This window comes from Trachemys scripta, chromosome 2 (genome assembly GCF_013100865.1).
Source record: "Trachemys scripta elegans isolate TJP31775 chromosome 2, CAS_Tse_1.0, whole genome shotgun sequence".
Lineage (NCBI taxonomy): Eukaryota > Metazoa > Chordata > Testudines > Emydidae > Trachemys > Trachemys scripta.
The window spans coordinates 7213045-7232206 of NC_048299.1; the positions used below are offsets into that span (position 1 = coordinate 7213045).

Genomic DNA, 19162 nt, shown 5'->3' on the forward strand with positions numbered 1-19162 from the left:
CGGGCTCCAGCTGCGCTGGGGAAGCGCCGGCCGGGGGCGCAGTGTCTGGTGGTTGACCGGCAAACCGTGAAGCTGGTAGCGTTCGGGCAGCCCTTTTCATGTGGCTGGGAGGGAGGAGGGGGAATGTGGGGCGCTCAGGGGAGGGGGCGGAGTTAGGGTGGGGACTTTGGGGACAGGGCGGGGCCAGGGCCCCGTGGAGTGTCCTCTTTTTTTATTTTTTAAATACGGTAACCCTAATTCCATGGCGTCTCAGACATTTCTCCCCTTCTGGGGTGAAAACTGCTAGGGGAGAGGTTTTATTTTTGGAAGGGGAGAGTCACTGTTGATGCACCGAGCACCCATGACTACACTCAACGCCCATTGGAGCTGGAGGTGTTCAGCAGCTCCGATTTAGTTTGAAGCAGCTGTCAGGTCTACGTCATTGTGCCTGCCAGCTGGCGGCCAAAGACTGGGGCGGATGTGTACAATAACAGGTTGGATTTATTGAAGGCTTTTTAGGATTGTAGGTTCTCTTTTCTAGTCGAAGAGTTTTTAATGACTGTTTTTTACCCGGAGATGCCAAGTTCAGGAAGCACAGGTCTGCCTTTGGGCATTCCAATCTACAGGTCACAGCGAGGGAACGAGCTAAATTAGTTGAAAAATGGGAAAATTTCTTGCCAAAATTTTAGCTCTTCTTTTTTTCTCCATTGAAAAACTTCTGCACTGGAAATTTTTCAGCCATCGGTAAGTCCAGGCTCTGAGGATCCAAACAAAGAAGCAATGGGTGGAAGATGAATCTAGGCAAATTCAGACTGGAAATAAGGTGTCCATTTTTAAGTGAGGGTAATTAACCATTGGAACAACTTAACCAGGGTTGGGATGGATTCTTCTTCACCGGGTATTTGAAAATCACGATTGGATATTTTTGGAAAGATCTGCTCTAGTTCAATCACTGCTACTGGACATGAAGCAGGAATGAATTCACGGAAGGCTTGTGGCCTGTGTTCTGCGTTAGGTCAGACTAGCCAATCACCATGATCCCTTCTGGCCCTAAAATCTAGGAATCTATGAAAAAGGCATCTCCAGAGCAGAAACAAAGTGAGCTGGAATTAAGCTCCAGGCTTGGAGGAGTGCCTGTCTGAACATTAAGCCATTTTAAAAATATTTTTGTTCCCATTTATAGCTGTTTTGACAAAGCTTTTATTTGCTGAGCTTTTACTGTCTTCTGCTTCCCACTAGTTTAACTACAAAGGAGACATCTGTGTACAATACCGCTCCTTCCAGCACAGAGCAAATCAGAGACTGCACCAGGCTGGGGGGGAAGGCACTACAAAGCAGCCTGTATTTTATGTAGCTTCTCACTAGTTCATGTCCCCAAATTCACAATTGCTGACCAACAGAAAGGATCTTCTCTCTCTGCTTCTGTTTATATACCCTCAGCTGTATAGTATCTGAGCACCTCACAATCATGAATGGATTTTATCCTCGCAGCATCCTTGTGAGCTGGGGATGTTTTATCCCCATTTTACAGACGGGGAACTGGGGCATAAGGTAGATTAAATGACTTGCACAAGGTTCCACAGGAAGTCGGTGGCACAGCTGGGAAATGAACCTGGATTCTTAAATCCTAGCCCCACACAGATTATTAGATTAAGTGTCCTTGATATTCCGCCGTCCTGCTGTTTAAAATGAACAGCCACTTACTTGCTGTCAGGAAGAGGTTTGATCTTTGTCATTCCCTTCTTTTACGCCCCAATGCAGCAAAGCACTTAAGCACGTGCTCAAGGCCATCCTTATTTGGCAAAGCAGTTAAGCACATGCTAAAGTCCCACTGATGTCAGTGGGACTTGTGGCATGCTAAGTCCCATGTCCTTAAAATTAAGCATGTGCTTAAGTACTTTGCTGAATTGGGGCCTTAATGCAGGGACCAGCCACATTCACAGGCAAACCACAACTTTCCTTTGTTTTATATGTTTAAAAGGCCTCTCAGTGTCTACGATAGTGGATGCAGTAGCTGTTAGGAACTAACATAATGAGTCGCTAGAAAGAGCCATTCTGCAGAACAAGATTTATTGGTCCTACATAACTCAGGCAGTGCTGGGTTTACAATGGAGCCGGGCCCATGCTCAGAAGGGGCCCCTGGCTGCTCCCCTTGCACTGTGCCCCCAGCCCATCACTTGCTTCTCTGGGCCTGCCCGACGGCTGGCCGAGGGCTCCTCTCCGCCTCCTGGCCCCACGTCCTCTCCTTCTCTCTGCCCCCTGGCCAGACCCCAGTGCACCTCCAGTTCCGGGCACTCTCTGCTTCCCACCACCTGTGGGGCCCCGTCTGTCCCCCCAGAGCTGAGCCACCTGGGACTGGTGCAGAAGCCTGGCCAGTCTCGGCCAGTTGCAGGGGGCAGTGTGGGGGGGTTGTCAGTAGCTATCGGTGTGATGCTCTGCTCTTGTTTGATGATGCTAACAGTCGGCTGCGTGCATGTTCCCTCTGTGTGCTGCCCCGGCTCTGCACAGATAGCTGACACCGCAGACCCCGAGAGAACCCCCAATGACCACAGACTCTAGTAAAGTACGAAGGCACCCGGCCAGGTTTACTGTCAAACGAAGTACAGTAATAGTTTCCTATAGACTCTACAGGACATACTACGAATATGCACAAGTTCCTCTTATTAGCACTTATGTGGGGATGCACCTGCTTCTAGCAACCCTCTTCTCGCCAACTTCTGTGAGTGGGGCCTGCCTCTGGCTCACAGCCCAGCTTTTGCTTAGCAATTCCTGGAAGTACTTTGGTTCAGGCTTCAGGCCTCAGACCGGGCCTCTGACACAAGAGTTTATGTTTCAGGACCTCATCTTACTACAGGGGGCTTGGCTAGGCCTCTCCAGGGAAGTGCGTCTTGAGGGAGCCCAGCCGGAGCGATTCCCCGCCCCGGAGCAGCCCTGGCCGGAGCGATTCCCCGCCCCGGAGCAGCCCAGCAGACACCCAGTTGCCTCCCAGCAGGGCCGGTGAGTGCGGCCGAGAGGTGGAGCATGGGGGAGTGGGTCTCTGAGAGGTCTGGGGAGGTGGGAAGTGCTGGGCTGTGAAGGGGCAGGGAAGATGTGTATGAATTGGGGCACTAGGGCATGGGGGTTCTGTGGGGGTGCTGGGCAGAGGTGGTGTTGCTGTGGGCAGAGGTGGTGCTGCGTAGGGCGCTGGGCATTTGTGGGGAGGGTTGGAAGGGCGCTGGGCATAGTGGGTCCGCATGGCATGGGCCCGCCCCCAAAGGGAAGGGGCATGCTGGCAGCACAGGGCTGGGTGTGTGTCTGGCAACTGCCAGTTTGTAAATAGTGCCCTTGCACTGGGCAGCGTGGGGCCGCCAATGCCATGCCAAGTCCTATTGCCTCTGGCTGGCCCCTCGCTCTGGGGACTGACCTCCCCGCGCCATGCTCCATTGCCTACATGGGGGCCCACAAATATGTTTGGCGCCGGGCCTATAAAACGTTAATCCGGCCCTGAACTCAGGAACTTTGCTACATATTCTTAAGTGGCACCTACTGGCATTTTATCTGTTAACTATTTACATATACACATCTCATTTCCAGAGGACTGCTGTAATGTAGTGGACCACTATAGTTAAGGTTGCATGGTAGTTGCCATTCTAAGCTCCTGTCTTTAGTCTCTTAGGACTTATTGAAATGTTCCTCCATCAGGCTGAAATGTTTCTGGGTCATGGGCACACTTAAATTTTTGCGGGTTGTTTTTTGGAAAGTTAGAACAAAAATTCTTCAGCCATTTTGAAACAAGGGAGTGGGGAAATTATATACATTATATACATACATACTCTTCATTTTAAAATAATTCTTGCATATTCTTTTTGAACAGCTTTGCAGCTGAAGTGAGATAGGAGTAAAAATCCAAAATTTAGGCCGACCCTGCCATGAGATGATTTCAGTCATACCTTTCCACTCACGTAGAGTGCTGGGATATAATCTCATTGCAGGATTGGGGCCATAGCAGGGAAACAGCTCCCATTGAGAAGTGTCTTTCAGTGCAGTGATGAAAATTGTTTAGATTTCAATGAGCGATGAGCTGATAGAATCTGCGGTGTGCGTACAAGCAATGCATTTTGGAAATGGCTTTTTTGCTATGCTTAAGTATGCGCTTATGTTACCCATACCCACTCAGTGTGGTGCTCTGTCCCCCTCTAGTGGTGGCTAGGCCACATCTAGAGGTTGATGAGCCAGCTACAACCTTGGATAAGAGAGAGCTGAGTCTTTTAGCTCATGCAATAGAGGCTTATGCTTTAAGAACCAGGGATACCAATGCGATCCCTGCTGCTGGCAATCTACCCAGGGGCCTGGCATTTAACTTAAAGCAAATATTTAAGTACTTGACTGAAATGAAGTAGCAAAACAAAGCCAAGCTGCTAGTGTATGCTCAGAAATACCGGTTTCTCTTGTGTTGGTCACTGAAAAATGCACTCTTTTCACTGTACCACATTCCTTTCGGGACAATTACACCCTCTCACCATTGCTGCGCCATACTATGACTTTTCACCCAAAACACTTCAAATTTTTTGGGCGTTGTTCCACTTTCAAGATGAACGGAAAGTAGTCCCTTCAGCGGGGAGAAGAAAAAGAGGGGTAAATATGGTTTTGTTCCTTGTTGGGAGCCTTAGTTAGAAAACAAATCTTTAGGGACACAAGCCCCCAAACCTGATATTTAAATAATGTTATAATTTGTTCAGGGAAATGTCCTATCAATGGTAAATAAATTAAAATAAAGCCATTACTTAACCACAGGAAAATAATAGGGTTTATCTAGGATCTACAATGGCTTTGCAGCAGTTCACTAAATTAATTGAGTTCTATGCTGCTGTCTCATTCTAGGTCTGTACAGGGTCTAGGACAATTGGCCCCCGTTCTTGGCTGGTCCCTAGGCACGACCATAGTATCAAAGCAAGGGCCTAGTATTATACTGGTAGAGGTTCCATCTGGAGAACCCAAGGTTAGATACATTTTCTCATCCCTGTTTTAAGTGGAGGACAATTTTAGCACAAAGTATTTCCTACAATGGTGACAAACCCGGACATCCTCCACTAGAATGATCTGAGTTGGATTTCCTGCCTCCTAATACTTGTTCTTCTGCACATAGGTGAATATATGATCCTAAATCATTAAACAACATTTATTGGTTCTCTTTGGACCATTCTATTTTTTGCTATTTAATTGTCTCTACTCATCCTGATGGATGGTATAAGATTGTAAAAACAGAAGAGTTGAAATGTACCTAATGAATACTGTAAGTTTTTAGTATCCGAGTCTGTATTCACATGGGCTCCAACACTGCTAGAAGTGTTTGCTTTCAAATAAAAAATTCAGAATATAGACTAAAAGCCCTTAGTATTTATGCTATTCTTCACCAAAATGCAAAATAAGAGAGATGGGGCAGGAACTTGATTGTTAATTGTTACTAAAAGTAGACTGCATTAGGGATACAGCCAACAATAAATTCCAAGCCAGGTCATTAAAGATTCCATTGCAATTTTTGTAAAAGCACAGGTGTTTACCTCAGTGTATTGGCCATATTCCAATTGCTGGGTAAAATGAAAGAAAAGTGCTATGACAAATAGGATTACAGGTAAGCAATCTTCACTTATTTTTACACTTTCACATTTACAAATTGTAATCCTGATCTGCTGTCAACCTTGGTGCTGGAGTCATCAAAGAGGTCTGGAGGAGATCCTGCAGTATTCACAAAGATGACATCACTAGTGTGTTTCCTTGGAATCTCTTATCCCTCATGTCAGATTATCGACAGTGATTCTAAAAGATATAAACCCACATGCATCAACTATAGCAGGTTAGACTTCTCTAGGAGCAGATTATCTCATAACTGCCTATATCTGGGCTTTGCGCACCATCCTCTGAAGCATCTGGTGTTGGCAGCTGTCAGATTGAATATTGGACTAGTTGGATTAGGGTCTGATTCAATACGTCTCTGAACCCATTTGCAGAGAGACATTGAATCTTACCTACTACAGGACAGGCCCAAGTTAGGAAAATAACAGAACACCACTGGCCATCACGTACAGGCCCCAGCTAAAACCTCTCCAGCGCATTATCAACAATCTACAACCTATCCTGGAAAACGATCCCTCACTCTCACAGATCTTGGGAGACAGGCCAGTCCTCGCTTACAGACAGCTCCCCAACCTGAAACAAATACTCACCAGCAACTACACACCACACCACAGAAACACCAACCCAGGAACCAATCCCTGGAGCAAACCTCGTTGCCTACTCTGTCCCCATATCTACTCTAGCAACACCATCAGAGGATCCAACCACATCAGCCACACCATCAAGGGCTCATTTACCTGCACGTCTACTAATGTGATATATGCCATCATGTGCCAGCAATGCCCCTCTGCCATGTACATTGGCCAACCCGGACAGTCCCTACGTAAAAGAATAAATGGACACAAATCGGACATCAGGAATGGTAACATACAAAAGCCAGTAGGTGAACACTTCAACCTCCCTGGACATTCAATAACAGATTTAAAAGTAACTGTTCTTGAACAAAAAAATTTCAGAAACAGACTTCAAAGAGAAACAGCAGAATTAAAATTCATTTGCAAATTTAACACCATTAATCTGGGCTTGAATAGGGACTGGGAGTTGCTGGCTCATTACAGAAGCAGCTTTGTCTCTCCTGGAATTGATACCTCCTCATCTATTATTGGGAGTGGGCTACATCCACCCTGATCGAATTGGCCCTGTCAACACTGGTTCTCCACTTGTGAGGTAACTCCCTTCTCTTCATGTGTCATTACATAATGCCTGCATCTGTAACTCCATGCATTGGAAGAAGTAGGTTTTTTTGGCCACGAAAGCTTATGCCCAAATAAATCTGTTAGTCTTTACGGTGCCACCGGACTTCCTTGTTGTTTTTGTGGATACAGACTAACGCGGCTACCCCCTGATACTTGAATTTTATCGTTGTTATAGATGTGCATATTGGGAGTGTAGGGAGCAGCACCTTGTTCTGGTCTAATTATCACTAAGGCTAAGATTTGGTCATGGTTATTTTTAGTAAAAGTCACGGTCAGGTCATGGGCAATAAACAAAAATTCAGGGAGCCCGTGACCTGCCCGTGACTTTACTAAAAATAACCGGGGGCAGGGCTAAGTAAGGGGAGAGGAATGGAGTCCCATGGGCGGGAGGGGGCGACTGACAGGCCGAGAACCCCGCCATGGCGGGTGGCCCAGCCCTGGCTCCAGCAGCTCCAGCCGGGGGCGCAACAACGGGGGGTGCACAGCCCCTGGTCCAGAGCTGGCCGCAGCTGCAGCCCCCAGCCAAAGCTGCAGGGCTGGGGCGCAGTGGGGGGCGCAGCCACGGGGGGCACGCAGTCCCCCTCTGGAGCTGGCTGCAGCTGTGGGAAAGGGGTGCGGTGCACAGTCCAGAGATGCTGCAAGGGGGGGCGCATGGCCCCGGCTGCAGCCCCGGTGGAAGCTGTGGGGTTGGGGCGCAGTGGGGGGCACAACCACAGGGGACACAGCTCCCGCTCCAGAGCTGGCCGCAGCTGTGGGACGGGTGCGCACAGCCTGGCTGCAGCTCCCCCCCGCCCCGCGCCTGCAAGCCGCAGGGAAGGGGATGCAGGGTCCCTGCTTCCAGCCATCCAGCCCCAGTGATAGCAGGGCAGGGGCGCACAGTCCCACCTCCAGCTGCTGAAAGCTGAAGAAGTCACGGAGGTCCAGTCAAGTCATGGAATCTGTGACTGCTGTGACTAATGGTAGCGTTAATTATCACTTCCACCAGGTAGTGGCACAGGCCTTTCAACCCCCCCTCTGCCTTTGGAGACTTACAGATCTTGCTGGACTCCCAAATTCTCTAGGGCAGAATGTTGTCCAGCCACTGGACCAGTGAATTAATGGGCAGGAAGGGCATTAGAAACATCAGTTGTCTACAATCGTCAAAGCATTAGCTCTCAGATGTCCCCTTCCTTGATGTTGTCTTCACAAGACACCATGATTTATGGATGCCGAGACAGATCCGGCACAAGAGGAAGAGCAAGCCTTTGCCTAGGATTCGGACAACCTGGTTTCAATTCCTTGCTCTGCCACAGGCTGTGTGAACATGGGGTATGTGACGCAATCTCTCTGTGCCTCAGTATCTCCTCTATAAAAAGGGGACAATAAACAGCACTTCTCTACCTCACAGGGGTGTTGTGAAGGCGAACACATTAAAGATTGTGTAGATACTACAGTAATGGAGGCCATATTGATCGAGAGAGGGACGGGGACAGGAACAGTGGCGGGGAGCACTGATTGCGGAGCTGAGAGATTTTACAATCGAAGGTCAGGGCTGTGGTGAGGACTCAGAGGTTTCTTCTCTCCTGTTACATAACATCTGTGAATTCCCTAGCAACAGAACAGCCACAGATAGTGAGCCGTCTGATTAAGCTGGGCTGTCTTCCCCAAGGGCTCAGTCTAATGTTTCCTGCCATCAGGCGCTTTCATCTTACTTTGCAGCGAAGACAGAGTGGATTCAGGATAGGGTCCCTAGTGTCACCACGGGGCAGCTCGAGGAGCCCTTACCTCATACTACTGAGCATATGTGGTTGGCATAGAACGACACTCATCAGCAAGTGATGATCACCAACACAAGGGTTTCACAGTTCAGCTGTTCAAGCAAGTTTGAGCAAACACACTGAACAATTCAGTGGGAGTTGGAATCCTAAACCCCATCGGTTCCTTTAATAATCCCAGCCACCGGTCCATCCCATTTCACAACAGGGTGAACAGGGGATATCTGCTGTACTGTGTGTGAAGATCTATTGCTCCATGATTGATAAAAGCCAATGAGAAATGCCTAGATCTACTGCTGATGTGGGGGATCATTAACACTTCCCTTAAAGATGGTTTAAAACTCTTAAAAACAAAAACCAACCAACCACCTGAAACTTTAATTTCAATGACAATTAACCCTTTGGAGAAATAAAAAGAAGGTTATTCACTCTATGCATTAACTGAGGTTCTTTGAGATGGCTGTCCGGTGGATGTTGAATCTGTGCTCCTGAACTTGTAATCAGAGATTTTTATTAGTAATGCCTGGTTGGGTATCACATGCGCTGATCCCCTCTCATACGGTCTCTGGCGGTTACATAGCGCTGTGACACCAATCCCCACTCATTTCCTTCTCTACCGCAGAGCCACTAGCATGAAAACTCTGAAGTAGAGGTGAGAAGGGAAGGGTAGTGCAGCACCCACAGGGACAAGCATCTCAAAGAACCTCAGTTACTGCACGTGGTGAGTAACCTTCTCTTCTTCAAGGGATGTCCCTGTGGATGCTCCACTTTAGGTGACGGTAGAGCAGTGCCCCGCAGTGGAAGAGAGGGGTTTTGGAGTTGCAGTCATGGGAGATGATAAAACCACAAGTCCCAGTACAGCGTGTGATGTCGAGCGCTACTCTATGGCATAGTGCCGTGTGAACATATGGGTTGACACTCAGGTTGCTGCTCTGCAGATGTCCACAATGGGCACATTGTTGAGGGAGGCTACTGATGTAGAGAGAGCTCTGGTGGAGCATCTGTGGGCCCCTGGCATGTCCCTTGTAGCTATTGATGGCGACAGCAAAAGTCAATGCAGCAGGAGATCCATTTCGACAGCCTTTGTCTGGATGCGGCGTCTCCCTTAGATTGTTCGTCAATGGAAAGAAATAACTGGTGACTTTCTGAAAGACTCTGTCCTTTCAATGTAAAAAGTTAGCGCCCTTCGGATGTCCAGGGTATGAAACATTGCTTCTTGCTTGTTCCCGTGAGGATTTGGGAAGAACGATAGGAGATGGATGGGTTGATTCAAATGGAATGTGGAACTATTTTAGGTAGGAACGTGGGGTGTGGTCATAGGGTAACTTTGTTTTAGAAAAATATTGTATATGGGGGATATGCCATGAGGGCCCCCAGTTCTCCCACTTGTCAGGCGTAGAGTTGCCAACTTTCTAATTGCACAAAACCAAACACCTTAGCCCCGCCCCTTCCGAGGCCCTGCCCCCATTCACTCCAGCCCCCATCCCTCTGTCACTCACTCTTCTCCACCCTCACTCACTTTCACTGGGATGGGGCAGGGGGGTTGAGGTGCGGGAGGTGAGGGCTGTAACTGGGGGTGCATGCTCCAATATGGGGCCAGAAATGAGAGGTTCAGGGTGTGGGAGGGGGCTCCAGGCTGGGGCAGAGGTGTTCAGTTTGTGAGGGCTCTGTCTGGGGGTGCAGACTCTGTGGTGGGGCTGGGGATGAGGGGTTTGGGGTGCAGGAGGGTCTCCAGGTTTGATGGGGGCTCAGGGCAGGGGCACAGGCTTACCTTCAGCAGCTCCCAGCCAGCAGCACAGTGGAGGGTGCTAAGGCAGGGTTCCTGCCTGTCCTGACTCTGCACTGCACCCCAGAAACGGCCAGCAGGTCTGTCTCCTAGGCAGAGGCGTAGCAGGCAGCATTGTGTGCTGCTCTCACCCGCAGGCACCACCTCCACAGCTCCCATTGGCCACGGTTCCCAGCCAATGGGAGTGAGGAGCCAGTGCTCGGGCAGCATACAGAGCCCCGTGGCCCCCCTCCACCTAGGAGCCGGACCTGCTGGCCACTTCCAGGGTGCAGCACGGAGCCAGGACAGGTAGGGACTAGCCTGCCTTAGACCCTCAGCACCGCCGACCAGACTTTTAACGGCCTGGTCGGCAGTGCTGACCGGAGCCGCCAGGATCCCTTTTCGACCGGGTGTTTCAGTCGAAAAACGGACCCTGGGTCACCCTAGTCAGGCGGATGTGATAGCAACAAGGAAGGCCACCTTCATGGAGAGGTGGAGAAGTGAGCACACCGCTATGGCTCAAAAGGGGACCCTGTACAGTATCACAGCACCAGACTGTGGTCCCATGATGGAGTGGGGGCTTGTATTTCAGGGTAGTGGTTGCGAAGACCGTTGAGAAAATGTTTAGTGGTAGGGTGGACAAAGATTGAGAACTCGTCCATTTTGTGGTGGAAAGCTGTGATTGCCTCAAGGTGTACTCTGATTGAGCTCACTGAGACACCCGATTTCTTGAGGGCCAGTATGTAATCCAATACCATTGGTAAAGGAGAGGTCATTGCAGTGTTTGCTTATTCTGGCATCATGTATGAAATCTCTTCCATTTGCGCAGATAGGTATACTGGGTAATAGATCATCTGCTGTTTAAAAGAATGTCCCTTACCTCCGTGAACAGGTCATTTCACTGTCTCAGAACCATGGAGTAGCCATGCCTTCAAGTGGAGTCTTGCCAGGTTCAGGTGTTCAACTTGGCCAGTATCTTGAGACAGGAGATGAGGTAGAAGTGGAAGTGTGTGTGGTGGGCACACAGCCATCTTCAGGAAGTAAGGAAACCATGTTTGTCTGGGCCACCTGGGGGCTATCAAGATGACTCTGGAGTTGTTGGTACTTATCTTGTGTATGACCCTGGCTAGAAAAAGGGTTGGGGGAAAGGCATATAATAGATGTGTAATCATTTGCAGAGAAAGGCATTGTCGAGAGAACATGGCCCCCGCCTCGCTCTGGAGCAGAAGTATGGGCACTTGGTGGTCTGGTTTGTTGCAAAGAGGTCTATAGTTGGGAACCCCCGTGTCTGAATAGAAGATGTGGGAGATGTCTCAGGTCCTTGACCAAACCCTCAAAACTGTTGTTTAGAGGGAGGCTGTTGGGATGTTGAGGGCTGAGAAGGGAGTGGTCTCTGAGGTTGGGTGTAGGGCACAGATTTTGCCTCTGAGGTTGGGTGTAGGGCACAGATTTTGTTCTTTATGCTGAGTAATATTTCCCCCGTTTTTTTCTTTTGAGTAGGTGTGTAAATACCCAAGGATCTGAGGGTCACCCTGGAGTCCTTTAATGTGAAGCAACTCATCCGTTTTGGCTGCGAATAGCTTCGGGCTCTCAAACAGAAGATCCTTGAAGGTACATTGTACCAATTTTGGAAAAACCAGAGATGGAGCCAGGAAGCTTGTTGCATGACTACAGTCATGGCAATGGAACGTGCTGCTGTGTCTACTGAGTCCAGTGAGGCTTGTAAGGCTGTTCAGGCAAGAAGGTGGCCCTCCAAGATGGCTGCTTTGAATTGCTCTTTTTTAGCCTCAGGTAGAAAAATCAATACATTCAGACATTTTTGAATAATTTGTGTAACTGTATTTGAATGCCTTGCAATTGGCAATCCTAAATTGTAGGTTGCTGACGAGTAGGCATTACGTCCAAAAAGGTCCAACCGCTTCCAGTCCCTGTCATATGGGGTGGTTCAGGAGTCTTGTCGTCTGTCCCTTTCTTTCATGGCCTCTACCACCAGAGAGTTTGGTGTGAGATGTGAACAAAAATTCCATGCCAGGGTCTGCCAGATGGTCTTGGCCAGGTCCAGAAGAGCCTCATTTATTGGTAGGGCAATCTTGGAAGAAGTTGAAGTCTGGAGGATGTCCAGCAGCTTTTGTTGGGATTCTGCAACTTCTCCCAACAGAATCTCTATTGAATCGGTAATCCTCTTAAACAATTCTGAAACTGTTTAAAGTTGTTCCCCATCATGGGTGGTGAGGGCATGATAGCTTCATCCCAAGAGGAGAAGGAAAAATTGGTAGCTGGGGTTACTTCTTGATCAGAAGTCTCCTCCAGTTCCTCAACTGCCTCTTGTGGAGGTTCAAAGGGTTCTGGTACTGAGGGTGATGGGGAATGCCTCACCCTCTCTCTGTGTGTACTGGGAGGCTTAGCAAAGTTGGTGGTATGCTGCCCATGGGCCCCAGTAAGGCCACTGTGATGGGAATGGCATCCATGGGTGTCTGTATCATCCTGGAGTTTCAGGGTCTGGGGTGGTATTCATGGTGCTCTGGTGGACCTGGTCTGGTAGTTACGTGGATAGGCAAGGAGCGATGTGAGGAGTAGATTTCTCCTTCATCATCATCCTCGTTGCTGGATATAGGAAAGTCCGTCAGAAACCAGGATTGACGACCAGCAAATGAGGCAATGTTTAAAACCTGGGGAGCTGGCCATGCCTCTTAGAATAGGGTAAAGGGCAAATTAAACAAACAAAAACCAAGACACACCTTAATAAACCCTGACTAGAACTTTCTACATCATGGGGAAACACAAAAAGGGCCATTGCCCTGTCTCCTCCATGTGCTTGTTTCCCTCAGCCACCTATTCTGTCTTGCCTTTTAGATTATAAGCAGTTTGGGGCAGAGACTTTCATTTTCTGTATTTTTTACACAGCAGTTAGCATAACTGGGGCCCAACATGGCTGGCCCCTCGGTACTATCAATGCTAAATAAGTTCCATTTAAAAAAAAAATCATTTGTAGATCACCTTTAAGGGCTTTAAATATGACAGATTGCAAAATAGTAAGGACTTATTATATATAAATATAATACATATATATATACATACATATATACACATACACACACTCCAGTAGCAGTGTTTTAGCTTTATAAAACACTGGTAACACATTCTAACTGGTTATACCCATGCAATTCCATTGACTTCAGGTTGAATGGGTGTAATTTTAAATGCAGAAATTGGTCCCTTTAATTAACAGTTTATAAAATTTTAATAAGAGATTTAAACCTCCTATAAATAAATAGCTAAAAACTATCCTAAAATGCAGGTGGATAAGTGTGTTTCACAACCATATTAATGCAAAAAGTTGTTTATATTGGTGTATGACTGCAGGAGAATTTGAAGCTTTATCTTCTTGTGATTTAAATCCTAGGCAGCATTCATGTTGGAAATTACACCAGATGGGTTCCAGAGTACTGCAGCTCAAGGTCATCTAAATGCTGCGTTCTGCTCCAAACGGTAAGCATGATCATGATGAACCACGGAAGGCCATCAACAGAAATTTAATACTGTCAGACAGTGGGTGATCCTCAGCTAGAGCATTTTAAAATGCTTCTTACCACCCCAGGACAAGGACACAAACAACCCTCATGGAGGAACTAAAGACCTCTTCATGTGCAAATCTATTTAAAAAAGAAAAACTGCATTTATGTTGCTGCTCTTTAAACTGTTTAGAGCACAAGAGCTAGTTATTCATGTGATGGATTCCATTATGCCCAAAGTTATTATTTTCCTCCCTTAGGCATATTAAAAAGGAAATTGCTTACCTGTAATTATAGATTCCTGAAGATAGTATCCTCTACAGAGCTACATTGCTAGAGCATTCTGGATGCAATGTAGTTGATAATCTAATAAAAACAGCCAGAAATATAAAGACATAACCCACTGAACCAAATTTAGGTTTCTTTAAAATGGGGTTCTACTATATTTGAAACATAAGTATTAGATTTCAATTTTATGGAATGATGCCCTAAACTAACAATACATCCCTTAATATATGGAGATATACCTATCTCATAGAACTGGAAGGGACCCTGAAAGGTAATTGAGTCCAGCCCCCTGCCTTCACTAGCAGGATCAAGTACTGATTTAGCCCCAGATCCCTAAGTGGCCCCCTCAAGGATTGAACCCTGGGTTTAGCAGGCCAATGCTCAAACCACTGAGCTATCCTTCCCCCTAAGAAACAATGCTGATCTTTCCATGAAATCCAGTTTTTCTGGAACAGAAGTTCTAAAAGACTAATGGCTTAGTTTGCTAAGCCATTATATCTGCTGACTAAAACTAATCCCACGTTTTGAGTATTACACAAATGTGGCAATGTGTATTTGGGAAAGAATATTTAGCTCAGCATTTAAAGTGAGATCATTTCAGCAAAGATCTGTTAAAGGTCTTTCACAAAGAATATACACCTTTTACATATCTTGATTTGGTGTCAGACCACTTCCTTGCTTCAAACCTTTTCAAAATATTTGTTCCTCACGCAGCTATTATGTAAATTCACTATACAGATGTAGGAATCCTTTCCTATATTGGTCAGGAAGAGAAAAGACAACTTGTAGTCTTTTAGAGAAAAAAAAAAAAACAACCACACAGATGGATATAGAACTTGAAGTATACTTTTAATTTCTTTAAGTTCCCCTATTAAGTACTAGAGGAATTTTTTCAAATGTAAAGAAATCAGTGTTTGCATATATGTACAAAAATTCCATTGACATTTTTAACCACCACCTGCTTCTGAATAACAAATTTGCAGTAAGTAAACAGAACATTATAAAAACGCTCAATAGTGCATTTTCTATTAGGACAATTCGACGTAATACAGAGTCCTAAATACAGCGTGAATCCCTTTATAAAGCTGACAATTGCTGATGTGAACCATAAAAATAGAACATTCTAGCAGTATGCTTTCGACTGGTATAATTATTAGTTGACAGTATTTCTATTGCACCCAGTTTTTCTAGCTTTAAAAGTCAACCCTAGCCTGAAACACAACAAAGTTATAGCCTGGGAACACTTTTTGTTTTACCCCATGTGATACGGCAGTGTTGAAGATTTTGGATGCCTTATTTCATGTTTAGTACTCAAAATAGTAAAACTTTAATATGGATTAATCCCTTGCAAACCAGGTGAAATATTCACTTACTTTTGCATTTAAAATTATGGATCTGCACCAAATAACATTGTAGTTGTTTTGAGTTAGCAAGGACATATCCATTCATGATTCTGATTAGCAGGTTGCAACTTTATTAGAAAAATTTCTGTAAACCTGCATGACCTGCTAGAACACCACTATTTATAGCTTCAGTTGAATGTATATTTCAAGAACTTACAAAATATGGATTTAAAAGATTATGGGTGTGCTTTTTCTTTTAAAGCTACCATAAGAGTTAGAAGGGTTTAATCCTAACTTTTGGAATTAAGAACCTGATTTGGACCTATGTTTGAAAGCTGGATATTCATATCTCAATTAGTTCAGTTCTAGGTATCCCAGGACCTTGCAAACTAATTGCCCCCTCTTATCTATGCACAGAGGGTAAGTGGAGTATGACATTACATTTTCAACCTTCTTTTTGAATTTCCTTTGCATGTTTCAGTTGAGCACCTAAAGACTAATTTTTAAGTAATTTAATGCTATCAAAAATTATTGAATTAACTAAGAAAAAAATTGACAACTTTTTACACTTCAAAGCTCCTGATACAAAAAAAAAATAAAAATAATTTTCACTGTTGCAAAACATTTGAGAAAAGTAAACAATCTCAAAATATTACAGAACGTTAGTAAAGCAAGCTATTATAGTACATTGCAGTACTCATTAGCACCGCTAAAGCTATATTAGTCAGCTTTTCCATTATAAACCCAGATTTCAGGAGTTTATTACTGCCATTTAAATAAAAAAATCATTTCTTAGTATACAAATGCTTAAACAATGAAAAATGTATTTATTTACAAGTAATTTTAAATCAGTTGAATCAGAGTTTTGCAAAAAATTATTCAACACAACTTTTGCAAACCATGTGTCCATAATGTGGACTCGCTTTTGGTATTAAACTTCCAAAGTACTGTGGATACTTTTTATTAAGCATATCACTTTTATAGCAATGCCATATTACAGATTAATAAATAGTCCAATAACTGCACAATGACATCTCCCTAAGACAGAAGGGATACATCCTAACTTAGAAGACAATGTTTTACCTACAAACATTTTGGAATGGGCCATTATGATTTATTCTGTCAAAACTACTTTTCATGTCTATTTTCATGGACTTATAATGTGACTCAAAGATTTATAATGTTCAACTTCAAAGACAAACTGATGTGTTCCACGCACAGCGGCATGAATTGAAATAGGACTGCCTAGAAGCAATTTTTTTTCTGGGGTCTTGAACATTGGGCTAATTATCACAAAGAAAATCACTTAAAAACATTAAAGTTCTAGGCAACAAATCGGATATTAAGAATCAACTCTGATTCATCACCCTTTTCTTTGCACATTGTGCCTAATTATTACAATCTGCATGGTATACAATATCTCACCCTTTTCCTCATACCTTTGCAATATCAAGGTACAAAGGGGTTGAGTGTTAAGACAGTGTGGCAGTCTGTTTTCATCACCTTGCTACTGTTAATCAGATCTATGTTTATAAGAAGTATGTACAAGACACCACTGAACTGATGGCCAGCATTTAAAAATAAGCATTTTAATAAAATATACAGATGGCAGCCTTTACAAATATTTTTCTTCAAAGTTTTATAGTTATCAGCATTTATTTCAAAATAATAGGCTGAGAGCCCTCCGGTATTTATATGGACACTTTGAGACAGTACAGATTGCTGCACCCAGAAAAGGAATACCAGCAAATGTACATCAATGTAATTTCATGGCTTGGAAAATGTGATTTGATCAAATAAAGTTAATCTTCATAGTTTGTTACAGTAGCATTTGGCATAAGGGAAAAAACCCAAAACCTTAGCTGAGTTGTGCTCAAAATGTCCATTTGTCAATGCAGCCAGTCAAATGAACCCACTGCTAATACCTCACTCAGTAAACATCCTTCACTTTCACTTGTGACACTGACAGAACAAAGGTATTACAACATTTACATAGAATTACTAAATACAATCTACATTGCTGAGAAGACATTTTCAGCTAGATCGGCTGCTTTCACTGGGGCTTCGGTTGTTAGAATAACTGCGATCACTTTCACTGTCAGAACCATAAGACCTACAATTTAAAAAAAAAAAGAAGATTAAAACTCCTTACAAATCAGATTTCTATCTTTTTGTTTCAAGTTCAAAACTGGGTTAATCCAAATTTTAGGAAAGGAGTGTAGGTGAAAGGAAAAAAATCTGTGGAAACTTCTACAGGAACACAATATATATCCATTTTGAAGCACTTGGAGGAGAGGAAGGTGATCAGGAACAGTCAACATGGATTCACCAAGGGCAAGTCATGGCTGACCAACCTGATTGCCTTCTATGATGAAGTAACTGGCTCTGTGGATATGGGGAAAGCAGTGGATGTGATACATCTTGACTTGAGCAAAGCTTTTAATATGGTCTCCCACAGTATTCTTGCCAGCAAGTTAAAAAAGTATGGATTGGATGAATGAAGTATAAAGTGGACAGAAACCTGGCTAGATCGTCGGGCTCAACAGGTAGTGATCAACAGCTCGATGTTTAGTTGGCAGCCAGTATCAAGAGGAGTGCCCCAGGGGTCGGTCCTGGGGCCGGTTTTGTTTAACATCTTCATTAATGATCTGGATGATGGGATGGATTGCACCCTCAGCAAGTTTGCTGATGACACTAAGCTGGGAGGAGAGGTAGATATGCTGGAGGACAGGGATTAAGACAGAAGGATCCCATGCACTGTTACAGGCTGGGGACTGATAGGCTAAGCGGCAGTTCTGCAGAAAAGGACCTCGGGATAATAGTGGACGAGAAGCTGGATGAGAGTCAACAGTGTGCCCTTGTTGCCAAGAAGGCTAATGGCTAATTGGGCTGCATTAGTAGGAGCACTGCCAGTAGATCGAGGGAAGTGATTATTCCCCTCTATTCGCACTCGTGAGGCCACATCTGGAGTACTGCGTCCAGTTTTGAGACCCCACTACAGAAAGGATGTGGACAAATTGGAGAAAGTCCAGCAGAGGGCAACAAAAATGATTAGGGGGCTGGGACACATGACTTATGAGGAGAGGCTGAGGGAACTGGGTTTATTTAATCTGCAGAAAACAAGAGTGAGTGGGGATTTGATAGCAGCCTTCAACTATCTGAAGGGGGGTTCCAAAGAAGATGGAACTAGGCTGTTCTCAGTGGTGGCAGATGACAGAACAAGGAGCAATGGTCTCAAGTTGCAGTGGGGGAGGTCTAGGTTGAATATTAGGAAAAACTATTTCACTAGGAGGGTAGTGAAGCACTGCAATGGGTTATCTAGGGAGGTGGTGGAATCTCCATCCTGAGAGGTTTTTAAGGCCCAGCTTGACAAAGCCCTGGCTGGGATGATTTAGTTGGGGTTGGTCCTGCTTTGAGCAGGGGGTTGGACTAGATGACCTCCTGAGGTCTCTTCCAACCCTAATCTTCTATGGTTCTATGATTCCATTGAAAATGTGATCATTTTAATAGAGCTTCATCATTTCAAAGCCTATTTGTTACATCCAAAATGTTGCTAAATTTCCAGAGTTTGCAGTGAGGTCAACAGGGCATTTGCCATTAACTTCAGTGTGGCCAGGATATCACCCACAGTAACTAAATTTTGGAAGCAGAACCAAAAAATAGATTTTGTTTTGCTTGAGTTCAGTGAGCTAGCACAGGCTGAATAGGCAGT

The 19162-nt window shown here is 45.1% G+C and overlaps 1 protein-coding gene across 7 annotated transcripts in view; it reads right to left on the reverse strand.

The window, feature by feature from the left end:
- Positions 1-14933: 14933 nt before the first annotated feature.
- Positions 14934-19162, reverse strand: part of NKTR (natural killer cell triggering receptor) — a 76186-nt gene continuing 71957 nt past the window's right edge. For all 7 annotated transcript variants that reach the window (XM_034759837.1, XM_034759836.1, XM_034759835.1 and 4 more), the window contains one exon: positions 14934-17563. In XM_034759837.1, coding sequence (XP_034615728.1) covers positions 17485-17563 — 79 coding nt within the window. In that variant the 3' untranslated portion in view covers positions 14934-17484. The remainder of the gene's footprint in view (positions 17564-19162) is intronic.